Source organism: Trachypithecus francoisi, unplaced genomic scaffold (assembly GCF_009764315.1).
Source record: "Trachypithecus francoisi isolate TF-2019V2 unplaced genomic scaffold, Tfra_2.0 Lachesis_group3, whole genome shotgun sequence".
In the NCBI taxonomy this organism is placed as follows: Eukaryota; Metazoa; Chordata; class Mammalia; order Primates; family Cercopithecidae; genus Trachypithecus; species Trachypithecus francoisi.
In genome coordinates, this window is record NW_022681468.1 from 27,437,180 (window position 1) to 27,450,811 (window position 13,632).

General features: G+C 36.6%; 1 protein-coding gene across 6 annotated transcripts in view; it reads right to left on the bottom strand.

Annotated features, from left to right (window-relative positions):
- The window catches only part of LOC117069250 (neurexin-3-beta), a 1,234,533-nt gene that overhangs the window by 155,749 nt on the left and 1,065,152 nt on the right, over positions 1-13,632 (bottom strand). For 4 of the 6 annotated variants that reach the window (XM_033187257.1, XM_033187258.1, XM_033187254.1 and 1 more), the window contains one exon: positions 5,074-5,381. In XM_033187257.1, the coding sequence (XP_033043148.1) occupies positions 5,074-5,381 (308 nt within the window). Of the gene's footprint in view, positions 1-5,073; positions 5,382-10,734; positions 10,825-13,632 lie in introns of all 6 variants that reach the window. The other 2 variants (XM_033187253.1, XM_033187256.1) reach the window with 1 other exon arrangement.

Below are 13,632 nucleotides of genomic sequence, written 5' to 3' on the forward strand. Positions count from 1 at the left end.
TGGCACAGAAAAAGTATGTATGTCCTGATCAGTATCGTGCTAATAGTTTATAAATGATTCCAAATGGTGATTTGCACAGAACACACTGAGTTTTTTTTTTTCTGCTGATAACTCAGGATGGAGGCTTAAGGTAAAATAATACATGTTAGTGGTAAAAGACTCTTGTTTCTCACTTTTTCCTTCTATCCTGAAGGAAGACCAAGGAATTTGAGTGTAGACTGAGTTGAACTTTTCTATTTTAGAAGCTGACCTATCAGCACCATGATAATTACCCACCAATATTGGGGTCAGTTGTAGAGGAAGTGTTTGTGCAGTTATTGGGGCATTCTTGGTAGTAAGATACACGGGGAGCCCATTTCAGTTTACCCCTCTGGGTTCTGTCCCAGTTGGCAAAGATTCATGCCAATACTTTGATTCTGGACTCCTTGTTACTCACAAACTCCCTCTTATGCATTCTCTGTTCTACTTGGACTTGGCTATCTCTCCCAGAGATTATCATCTCTGCTTTTAACAACTTAGCTTCTGACTGACATTTGACCAACCAGGAACACGTTCCTCTCACCACCTGTCCAATTGCTCTCTTTTTACAACAAGGCCTAGTAGAATGAGTGCATGAGATCCAGTCAAGCCACCCCAAGGACCACTTGCCATCCCCAACACAAAGAGCCATTCATGAGTCAGTACTTCATATTGATAGCTCATGTCAAACCCTCTTGCCCTATTTAGATTGTAAATTCCACGAAAGTAAGGAACCTGGATTTCTCTTCTTTGCAACCTTAAAAGACATGTGGATAGACAGAACATATTTTCAAAGACTCACAGAACTCTAAGTTGGTTTAAAATAAAACAGAAATTTAAAGATGGGTAGTGAGGTGTCAGAGAAGCCTGTTCCTGAGATCAGAGAAATTTTGATTTGCCAGGACTAATTTCAGCCCCTAAATTCTACTTGGATCTACCTTCAAATCTCTATTTCCCCCAAACTTCCTAGCCCCTACTCTAAACTACAGCCACTACTCTACCCCATTTTCTGGGGCAGATATTTCCCTAAGAGGATCTTGATTTAATACACCAATTGTGGGAAACAGACTATAATAATAATGGTTAAAATGCATGCAATCTTACTCTCAATGGTACACTTATTTTAAGCATTTTACTTATATCAACTCAGTTATCCTTATGACAATCATATAACCTAGCCACTAGAAGTATACCGCCCTCCCTACTTTATAATGTGGTAGCCTTAGTAATGTGGTAGACTTAGGTTGGTTGCAAATTATTGCTACTCCTCCTCCTATTGAGAAGTGCTATTTATGTCTCCTCCTCTGAAACTGGGAAAGCTCTGTGACTGTTTAGACTAATAGCATGTTGTACAAGGGACACTGCCAGTTACCTAGCCCAGGCTAGATAAAACTGACACCCTCTACTTTCTGCCCCTGGAAGTACTCTCTCTGGAAGCCCTGAGCCTCTGTAAATAGAGCCCATCTACTTTGCTGGAGAAACCACAAGGAGAATCTCAGAGAATACATAGAGAGAGAAAAGAGCCCTGCTGAGTCCCATCTTCCCGGTTAACTCACCAAAGCACAAGGTATGCGAATAAAGCCAGACCCTCCAGGCAAAGTCAGCCGCTGAGTGAACACAATTATCTCTCTAGATGGGGCAGAAGAACTGCCTTGCTGAACCGTGCCCAAATTTCTGTCTCACAGAATTTTGAGATCTAATGACATAATTGTTTTAAACCACCAAGTTATGGGAAAGTTTGTTTCATAGAGATAGTTAACTAGAACTTACATGACTTGTCTGGGGTCATGTAAGCTAATATGAGGATGAACAAAGTTTTAAGCCCAGCTAATCTAGCTCCAAGTACATGCACTGAATCACTATGCTATAGCCTTATCCCTGAAAAAATACAACAAATTTGGCCAAAGCACCCTGACCACTGTGGAGGAAAAGCTTTCCTCAAGCTATGCTACCTTCTATTGTTAAATGAGTCTAAAGTAGGTAAAAAAGCCTGTCTTGTTTTCAGATGTATTCAGTAAATATTTACTGAGCACCTATGAAGTACCAGGCCTTTACTTGAGAATTATCACTCACACACCTGCTTTCTCAATGCACGTCTTAATTTTTTAAAATTCAATAGAGTACCTAGAGATATCCTTCTCAATGTAGGATCAAGACCTGATGCTTGGGCATGACTGCTATGAGTAAATTAACATCATTCAGGTTATTCACAGATAGTTCTACACTCTTACCTATAACAAAATGGAATCAGAAAGATCAAAGCACCAATTACTTCTAAGAGGCTATAACGCTAGAGAGACATACCATCTCAAAAACTACTTGTTCACATTCACACACAGTTAAGAGCAGCACTGAAAGCACTTTACAGTTTTCCTTTGATCTGAAATCAACACTAACCCAGGTCGACCAGAAAAGAACTCCTAAAAGGATGTTTTCTTCGCTTTTGCTTTAAGAAAGAACTAGAGGATTTTCAATCAGACAGGTTTTTATACTGGTGGACCCATGTGTTTAATTTCTTTCTCCTAGAGGAGTCTCATTTTAGGAAAACTTTGCTTTAATAATGTTATTAAAGCAAAAGAGGACAGACAGTGGTATCATCTGGAAAATGTTCTATGTATGATTTCGCATATAGATAAAAAAGTGAATATGAAATCCAGTCTTCCCTACATTTTCCCCACTCACTTCTGAAGTATCTCCCAGAGATCAGACCTTTATGAATCCTCCTCATCTAAGAAAAGTAGTGGGGTCACACAGGCATATTAATGCATCCGGGAAGGACCTTCCTTACCTGCAGTCTCTAGAGTCTGGGAATTGTCCTAAACCTTGAATAGAATTCAGTAGTTGTTGGGTTCCCAGTCCTAACATAGGTTTGGCGTGATCAACAGAATGTGTTTAAGACCAGACTAGGCTTGAAGATGAGGCTATTAAGTTTTTATGGAGCACAGGGCAGAGTTCTGATGACTAGTGGTCAAGAACAAAAAAGATTTCCAAAACCCTTGACACAAAGTTATTTCCTCTAGTTAGTCTTTCAAAAAATCCAGGGCTTTTTAAACCCCTCATCCCAGTCTAATCAATTCTTGTAGGCTATTAGCTTTCCTCCAAGAAGATGTACTTACCCTTAAAACCAAAGAGTCTCAACAGGTTTATAACTCATTTTTGCAGACTTGGTAGAAGTAGAAGGAAAAGCATACAAATGTAGTTCAATTATGACTGGACTTAAAGAAACACATGCCAGAGAGAGGCTGTTGGAGAAGGCATTCCCAGCTGTTCACCTCCTCTAAAATGGCCATACGTTCTATAATGTTTAGAGTTATAATCACTAGCAGGATTTTGTATCTTGTACCCTACTTTTCTTCCAAAGCTCTGACTTTCTTAGTTTGTGGAAAGACTTTAGGAACTCACCCAGTTTATTCCCATTTATGTATGTGCTACAGGAGGGAGAGCCAAAAACCAATAATTACTACGGCTTGGTTCCCAAATCCCCATGTAACATTAAATCATCTCAAGGTCAGTGAAAATTTGGACTTAAAAAGAACTACAGGACCAGCCATTCCTATGAAGAAAAAGCCATTTGCTTCTCTGCTTCCCACAGAGTTAGCAGAATACGTTCTGACAGAAACAAAACAAGTCTGCCAAGGCCTGTGCGGACAGAACTATCCTTTCACCAACAATAAACAGATCTGCTCTTGAGCTAGAGAGAGTCATAATAGAAATATACATTGCCTTTTATCTTCTTTTCAGTGAGTAGAGCAAGGCATCAGGAGTTATTGGTTTAATATCAGTAGAGAAGAGCTATTTTTTTTTCTCTTGAGCATGTGCATAGGTATGCATGTAATAGCATGTGTGGCTGTAACAGTGCTATGCTAACCAGGTTTTTAGAAGCCTTTTGAAAACCGTAAAATTGCCCTTATGACATTGTCAGCATATACAACTTCAAATTGTTACTATGGAGACATGTAAAGAACTGTCTTTGCTCAAGGAAAAGGAAAAAGGAAGGCAACAGATAATACACTTACCATTACCTAGCTCACATATATTTAATTCTGAAAAATGGGAACACATAGGTGGTATAATTGATTATTGACTTTAAGTTAACAATGTCCATTGGAGTCAATGTAAGGGTGATGTTAAAGACACAACTGAGCTCCTGGATAATGTCCTAAAACTAAGAAGCAAATGGGACAAGTGCTAATCTACTGAATGTTCTATAAACACTAACTAGGCTAGGGGTAAGTAATTGTCCCACAAGCGACTGGAATGTCTTACGGTATGCCAGAGCATTTAAGGTTAATAACTCAGTTAACCTCCTGCTCCCTACTAACTAGATTTAGCAAATGCCAAGGGAGTCAGTGAAGTATTAAGCTTAGTTTGGATATAATTACTTTCAAATGGAAAAAAAAAATTGCCACAAAAACAAGGACTTCCGGTATAGCCAAACTCAAACCTTCAATTTTCTACTGTAATTAGTATCTGGATCAAATATGAAGAAAACAAAATGGGCACAAACCTGACACATGATTAATGAGGACTTGATAACAAACACAAAGACTGCATTTTACAAGGATTAGTTGCACTTCTAACTTTAACTTCCCCTGATTTAATGGTACCCATTGACCTCAATAATGAATGATTCATGTTATAGCAAAGCCATCTGGAGAATGTGAATGAAATTGAAGTAGGATATAGGCTTTCATATGATAACAAATTTTCCTTCCCCTCCTTTCCCTTTCTGCTATTTGAAAAGAAAAGGTAATAAAATCAAAGGAGAGAGTATTTCATACTGAAAGTGTAGTCCATTGCTCATTTTGAATAACAACTTTACCATTTCCGGGATAAATACAATAAGAATAACAACCCATGAGTGCCACAGACTTTTATGACTTCTTTAGCAATGACTTCACCCTTCTCTTCTCCTGGGTCTCATTACTGTGAGTATCGGCAGGCATCCTTCTTACATAGTAATTCAAACTCTTTAGCTACATGAAACAATGACCATGATAACAATGTTTCAAAGATAAAAATGCAGATGCAATTAATACTTGGAAAAAGGCCTACCTGAATGCTGGCGGTAGAGCGATTCTTACGGGTTGTGGTAGTCGCCATTGTAGTAGTGGTTTCCATGACAGTAGTAGACATTTCTGGTGGCATGGAGGTCGTCTGTGTTGTTCCCAAAATTGATGGGACTTCTCCAACCAGCCGAACACTTCCATTGATTTTAATATTGGGGTTGTTCTCAGCTGCCATGTTCAGTACTTTCAAACCATCATAATAGAGCCCAGAGAGTTGGCCTTGGAAGAGGCGTCCTTTGTCCTTTCCACCAATGGCTATTTGCGCCTGAGTGTTGAAGATGGTTAACTGCCGGCCTAGTGGGTTGGGTGGAGGAAACATTATTATTCTCATACATTTTCCCTGTTTGCCTTACCTGGTCTAAATGGACCAGGCATCATAACAGGCTTCCTTGAGCAATTGAAAGGGAGGAAAAAATAGACAACAAAACCTCAGTACTGACATTAGCAAGTAACATTTCATTATGGTTATCTCTTCCACTGTCTAGCTGAAAATCTTTGATAACTTGAACAATCAAGTCTCTATTTCTTTACAGTGAGGAAGAAGAAAACTTGGTGCAATGATAAGAGGTATTACAGTCCTCTTGGGTATATAATTGTGGATGACAGAAAGAAACCCTCAAATCAGGTGATGACCAGAATAAATTACAGATACCTACTGCATTAATTTTTAAAGCTATGAAGTAAAATAATGAGAATGAAAAGAATTATATATGGACAAAAAAACTCAGTGAGGTGACTCAGAAAACTAAACTTAAAAACTAGGTCTGATAATTAAATTAGCTGAAATTAAATTTTAGTTAAGAGACTTGGATTCATTGCATACTTGTAAAAATGAACTACTAGTCACCAAACATATCATTTCTCATCACCAAACATTTCCTATGAATCTTCATAGGGCATAATATTCTATTTTCTGTTTAACAAAATCATGAGAGATAAATTCCTATCTCTATTAATCAGTTTTTAGGAGGATGGATTATGGACTCACAACTAAATTATTCCCTCAGTATGAAATATAAGCATATTGGTAATGCTCCAGTCCTGGGGAAGTTGTCCTTCAGATTTAATAAATTTTTTTAAAGTGGATGGGTATTAATGAAGAAAGCAACACACAAACTCCTTAAAATGACATAGAGGTGTGTTAGTGAGTTGAAGAGTATCAGTAGCTCACTTTATTTCAAGTTTCCACATTGACACCGTTTATACCACTCTGAAAAGTATCAAAATAAAGAATCATACCAGTATAGAGTTTAGAAGAATGAAACCCAACTAAACTTACTCGCAACTCTTTCTACTTATAAAACTCTCTCTCAAGTACAAGATTTTTTTTCCCAGGAAAACTCAAAGGGCTTTTTAAAACTTATTGCAATTTATCAGAACAGCAACATGCTAAGGCCTTCTTTACTATTATTTCTCTAGATTAATTCATCTTGCTTTTCCATATGAAGGAAAAAAGAAACACGTAATAATGGAATTAAATATATGCCTTCTGAATTTTTCTCCACTTAATGATCAAACAATGCTCCACTCATTCTTAATCTAATCACCCGAATTACCTTAGCCAGAAATAACTAGAAACAATTTTGTTATTTCTGGCCACTTAATAAAAAGGAGAGTGTTTTTAACAACTGAGTTTTTTGCTTTATAATATTCAATATCAACAGAGGGATAATGTCATGTTTGGGCTTTAAAAATCTACCACTATTATATGCTCTTCAAGGCTACACAATGTTGACCTATCCTTGAATTCCTGGTGTATAATGTGAAATACCTTCTCAATGTATAACGATGAAAGAAATGGAAGTGGCAGAGAAGAGAATGCTCTTCTGTCAGAGGATACTCCTTAGACAAGAGTTAATTCTGCTCACTGGGTGACTCATAGTGCCCATTAATCAAGAATGATTTCTAAATAATACCCCTCTGGAAGCTTTCAACACTGCAGTATGGTGAATTGGCCAGAGAACTTTGTTATAGTGAAAACGATCTATACTTTATAAAAATCTCCAGAATCTGAAAATGGGATCTGCTGGCCTTAATGATTACAGAATTACCCAGATCCCAAGGGTGCAATCAAAACAGATCTCATAGATTTTCATCATTTTCTCAGCAATTCATTTAGTGTGTTGTGCATATGCATCATTGTCTGTATTTTGTCCTCTGTCCTCTTCACACAAGATGCAGCAGAAAGTTCAATGCATAATAACACTAAGTAATCTGCTGGAGTTCATACTTCTTTACTGTTTATTGTTAATGGTTGTTTTTGTTTTTGTTTTGTGTTTTTCTGGAAGCCCTGAGCTTACTACAAAAGAAATGAAATGATGGAAGGGGAAAATAAATTCTCCCTCAACCCCACAGAGGCATTTGAAGCAGCTTAACATAATAAATTGAAGCAGCTGCCTAGTAGAAGATTTCTAGGATAAAATTTCAGTGTCTTACATTAGACAGCCTTAATGCCAAGAGATACCTTCCGTGCACACAACTGCTGGCCAATCATAATATTTATCCATCTCTTTATTTTGTTTATAGTTCACTGGTGATAAGTTAACAGTTACACTTGATTACCGGTAGAAAATCTCACATTCTAATATTCTTGAAAATAATTCACAATGACAACCTCTATAATAGTTTCTCATCTTATTTCTCCAGTGGTGTTATTATGCCAATGCTTACAAATAAAAAGAGAGTCAGAGAAAACTGAAATGCAAAGCCGAATTACACTGGCTAGAGATGATGAGTCTCCTTCATTTCATTTGCCATCATTCACTCCACAAAGTGCTCTTGGCCTGTTCAAGACTGATCCAAGCATCAGGAAAGGTAAGGCAGGTTTCCTGGGCTGCAAGATTAAACTGCCCCTCTACTCCTGACTACAGCTACTTTCCCAGAGAGATCTGACTCATCACTTCTTGAGAATAAGACCCTGGTGGAGTGTGACAGTAAAGGGGGTTCTCTATGTTTCAGTTTTTCATCTTGTCATAGGAAGTGTTGGTTTTTCTGTTTGCTTGTTTGTTTCATGGTCTGTTTCTGGCTAGATATGCTTTTCTGCTGTAGTAAAACCCTCTCCTAGCCCCCTGTACCTTGGATTAGGTGGTTAATGGCAAAGCAACCAATCAGTAAAGAAATAGTAGAGCACTCTCAGTGTCCTGCAATCCCTTCCTCTGATCAATTTATCTCTCAGATAAACAGGGGTTAGTGAATAACAGAAATAACCATCACTATTCATTCCCTATGAAGAATGGGAAGAACTGACCAGTTTCTTTTTATCATTTGCCCAAGATTTCACAAAATGAATGCCAGATCTCATCATTCTCATTATTTTCACTCATGGCTTATGATCAGATTTTTATAATAACTGACCATTATATGTATATAAAAACATATATATACATACACATATGCATATTTATGTATATATATCCTAATCTGAGAACTATTTTATCTTTCTTAATACAAAATTTTGTTATAACACCAGTACAGGAATTGTAGCAGGTTACTTTTTGTTTTAGATGCCCATCCTCTTGGAAGTCATTAATTATTACCTCATTTGGATGTCAAGTTCACATACTGCTTAAATGAAATCTTTGCATGTCTCCAGTCAGTGTTGCACAAAGACTAATTAATTAAACTTCAGAACACCCTTGGGGAATAGGCAGTATTATTTTTCCTGTCCTCAGATGGGAAATCTGAGATATAGAGAGGTTAAGTGGATTGTCTAAGGTCAGAAAGTTAGTCAATAGTAGACAGAGCCAGAAAAGAGACTTGGGAAAGGTATGACCCAGCTCTCCTCCCCAATGACAGAAATGACTCCAAACAGGCATTCCAAATACTTCCAAATGCATCTGTCTAATCATCCATCTATCTTTACCCTTTATATCATCGTCTTTACGAGTCTTTGGTATATTTTATTTCTTTTGAAGGGAAGGTTAGCTAGGCAGAGGAAGAGGTAAGATAATAGAATGAATAGATGTTACTCACCCAAATTACAACAAACATTTTTTTTTCAGTGAACAAAATGCAGAAGAGAAACTCACGGGTTGAAAATAATTCTTTTCAATATTATATGCATATATAATCATACATATATTTAATTAAGAAACTAGGATATCTTCCCCCGTCCCACTCAACCACCCCTCCCCCGCATCCCAACCCCTCAACTTGAATAATTGAAAGCATCCTTTTATGTGAAAGCCAACGGATAACAATTCTATTGTAAGAAAAACTAAAAGCCTACTAATAACTTTATAATGGTTTATACAAATGAAAATGCCTGGCATGCTATTAAACTTAGACTTAAAAGGCAATGGAGTAAAATAAAATATTATTAACATAAAATTGAAAGAAACAAAAAAGTTTCTCAGGCACATGAGACTCAGACATGCATCTAGTTTGCTTTTCCTGTTTAAAGTGAGGCAATCATTGTCTTCAATGTTAAAGGGACTTTATGAGCTGATGATTACTAAACAAAATTATTTGCTTTTTAGAGTTATTCTTATTTTTAATTAGACCACATACATTAAAAACAGGGCAAACAGTTAAGACTTCGTGAGGATTTTCCACGTTTAAAGGTCTGAATGTCTTCTTCCAACTTAAAACTGTAGTAGTCCTTTGCTCTTTAAGTTGTATACTAAGTAATATACCTGGTTACTTCTTCTATATAACTCAATGAAATCTCTACAAATGTTAAGAGCTCCCTTAAGGTGATGAGACAAGAGTAGCTTATATTGGCTCAACAATAACAAAAAAGAGTAAATATCTTCTTAGAGACTTTTTTCTTCATTGAAAGACAATGGTTTATTTCCTAACAGCTAGAAGCTACACAGGAAAATTCTAACATCAGTTATAACCGCTGCCCTCTTTTATTAACAGTGGTTGTTGTCTCCAGCAAATCAGAGACTGCTGTTTTGCCTTTCATGAACCTTTTCTTTTCCAACTCATTATGTTAACTACTTACACTTTTGTTGCATAAAACATCAAATACACAAGGGTATCCACACAACCAAAGTGTAAAATAAGTTTGTGTTTGTTTTTAGTTTCAGTCAGCAACTAGGACACAATTAATCTCTTAGAAAATAATTTTGCCTCTATAGGTTTTAAAGGCAAAATTCATCTTTTTCATCTTTTAAGAACAAATGTTAAAAAAAATGCTCCCCTTATAATATTTGTTTTAAGTAGTTTAAGTTACAAGAGTCAATCTATGGTTTTTTGTTTGTTTGTTTGTTTGTTTGTTTGTTTTGTTAACCATGCTTCAAGCCAAAACAGCTTCAAGGTATAAGTTTAAAAAGCACTTTTGAAACTTCTTTAGAAAGCTTTGGTGTAAAAGGTAATTTAAAACAAATTAATAAATAATGTCATGCAGTGGTTAAATTGCCATAATACATTTCTGTTTTAGAAGTTCCTGGAATTTCTTGTTTGTGTTTGTCATGCTGATAGCAGACTAAAAGTTAGTCCCTTTAACTGTATTTTAATGGCAATGTATTATAGCATGATTTATCAACATATGGCAGGTGGAAGCTGACACAAATTATAATGAAAATTAAAACAGTCATTTATGCAGCAGGCGATTATCATTTAAGGAACATTTATTTGCAGGCTTTAAAAATGAGGGTTTAGGATCAAATGATTTTAAAATGAAAGTTTTAATGACGGTTACCTTTTTCCTGCAGCCACTCCTCTACAGGCCGATTATATTTGAAGGGGATTTTCTGTTTTACCATTTGGAAGCGTTCATTATCAGTGTTGCCTTTAAAGTTTAAAAAACAGCTTAAAGAACAATCTGAAAAGTCAATAAGTCATTCAAAAACATCCTAGGTTTTTTGGTTTGTTTTATGAAGTTTTTAGAGATATATATCAATTTATCTTTAGTAGAGGTGGAGTTGAAGTCACTCTGCCCTTGGCTGATAGGTTTAAAGGTCAGGTTAGTCTTAGCCATGCAGTACTCCATCATGTTTTGGAAAAGTGGCATGGAATGGGAATCCTTAAGTGGTTTGGCTGTTTTATCTTCACTCTCTCTCCGTCTCATCTCAACCACACCTTAATTGGGCCAGTTGAGGCACAAGGATCTCCTTGACCCATGAGTAATTCAGCTGTCAGATCAGTTTCACATGTGAGAGGGAATCCTCACTCCACAGTCAGGCAAACTCCACTATTAATCTACTGTATTCCCATCAGAAACACAGGGCCATGTCTTTCTTTTCTTCTCCTCTCAAGTGTTTGCAACTGCTTTATGTTCTGACAGAGGGAAGGCAGAGAGGACAATTTAAGCCTTGATGGCCAAGGGAGACTTCTTATTCCATAAAGGATGTCCTTGCATCTCATTACCTATGTCAAAGAGGTAGATCAGTACAGATAACCTTTTATATCACTGTCTTTCCAGATTTGTTCCACATTTTTAAAAATAAGGAAACTCAAAAGTCTGGAAATAGAGATAATTATAAATATAGGGATATAACATTTGTAGCCTTTTGAGCACCTATATTTTATAATAGACACTGATTTTGTATATTTAACCTCCCTCCACTTCCCTCCCGTCCTCTCTCCCTCCTTCTTTCTCTTTCTCTTACCTTACTATGAGAGGACCTTCCTGCATAAGCATCCATTCATAAAGCCTGTTAGGAATACTTCTTCCAAGCATGAAATATCTAATTAGTTTCAAGGCTCAAACATAATGGTTTTAACTGCTAGTATGCCCCCCTCTTCCTTCATAACTGCTATTACCACTGCTGAATGGTTTCCATAATTAGGACAGACTTGGAGAGTGGTACTGTGGAGATACACCCTTAATGAATATGCTTCAAATAACAAAATGATGAAGCCATGCCTTGGGAACTGTTCTATCTCATCAACCAACCTCACATTGATCTGGCAGAAATTAGTGAATTGTAATTCATTACTTTGATTCACAGGCCTATATTGCAACTTGGGGAACTCCATTCCAAATTACCAATATTAAAAATGAAAGAAAAATCTCAAACCAGGTGGCCTGGAAACAATTTACAAAGAAGTCTAAAAGCCATAAAGAATACTAGAATTGCATATAGCATCAGACCAAATGAATAGGGGCATGCTAAAGCATTTCAATTGCAGGGCCATCTCCATATAGGAGTCATTATTGGCTGAGAAGATTCCACCTGGAATAAACTGGTACCTACCTTCTGTGTTGGGAAAGTAGGGGTGTAGGATGGGAAAAGGGTAGCAATACTGGAGGATGTTCACAAGGTTCCCCATTCACTTCTCATATAGACAACTTATTCTAAGAAGCTGACTCATATCTTTACTACCAGGAATTTTAAAAATAAGAACTTATAAAACAGGCAACTATGAATCTGCTTCTAGCCTATGTTTTGGGACCGTATCTGGTTGGTACAGGATATAACATATTAATGTATCAAAAAATAAAATGCAATAAAAACAATTAACAGTTTTGAATTACAGTGGATAATTTAACATTTTCCTCAAGGAATCATTTCTTATAGAAAACAATGGAGAGGGCAGGCAAGGAGGAAAAAGAGAAAGGCAACTTAATTTCTTGGTGCTTCAATAGCCCATGGTGAAAGACTATAGCTATGGATTAGAGATCATTATAATGGTCTACCTTGGTAGGTCTTGGGACAACGTTCTATTCATTAAAAATAAAGTTGGGTAAACTTTTAAGATGTTTTCATAGAAAAAGAACGTGTACCTTTTTGAAACAAACCTACATCTATAACTCATAATCCTACCCTACAGGTGACAGATACCATAAAGGATTTCATTCATCCTCCAGGGTTTTAGACACAACAGAATACCATACTGAGAAAAGGTAATTGGCTTGGGCCAGATCTGCCTTGAATGTATTCTATTACTTTGGGTTTTCTGTATCCGCCATTGTTGGCTACACATTAAATATATTAATGACCTTCATTCTACTTACTATGGAATAGATTAGTGAAGTCAATAGCAAGTATAAAGCTACATATTCTTAGCAAAATGCAGGGCAAAATCAGAAGTAACTAAAATTCCAAATGTCTAGAATTTAATTGCACCAAATTAATTAAGAAGCTGTATTAATTTACTTCCTCCAAATACTTAGGGCTCTTGGCCCTCCTAAGCATCCCCACCCTCATCATAAGCATCCTCACCCTCATCATCTACTCTCTTTCAAATGTAAAGCACCATAGAAAATAATCTGGGGGCATGGTACAGGCTAGAAAAAGAAATAACTAAGTTAGATAAACAGTAGGTGACATGGGGAAGGACAGCATGGCCATGATTCAACCTTAGACCCTTCTGAAAGTGACAGAGAGTCATTCTTCTCCACCTCAGCTTTAAAGACATTTAGAAAAAAGTTTTAAGTTTTCCACACCAGATTGATAGTATCTGGCACTAAGGATAGCAATCTTGCATGCTGTTAAAAGTTGTGAAAGATGGAAGGTCATTTGGAAAACCAAATTTGTTTAAATTGCCGCATTAACATTGTTCTTAGTCTCTTTTCATGTTCTTGTTGGTTTTTATTTTAATTTATCTCAAACATTAGTAAGAACTATTTTAGAAACATGTGCATGAGAATGAA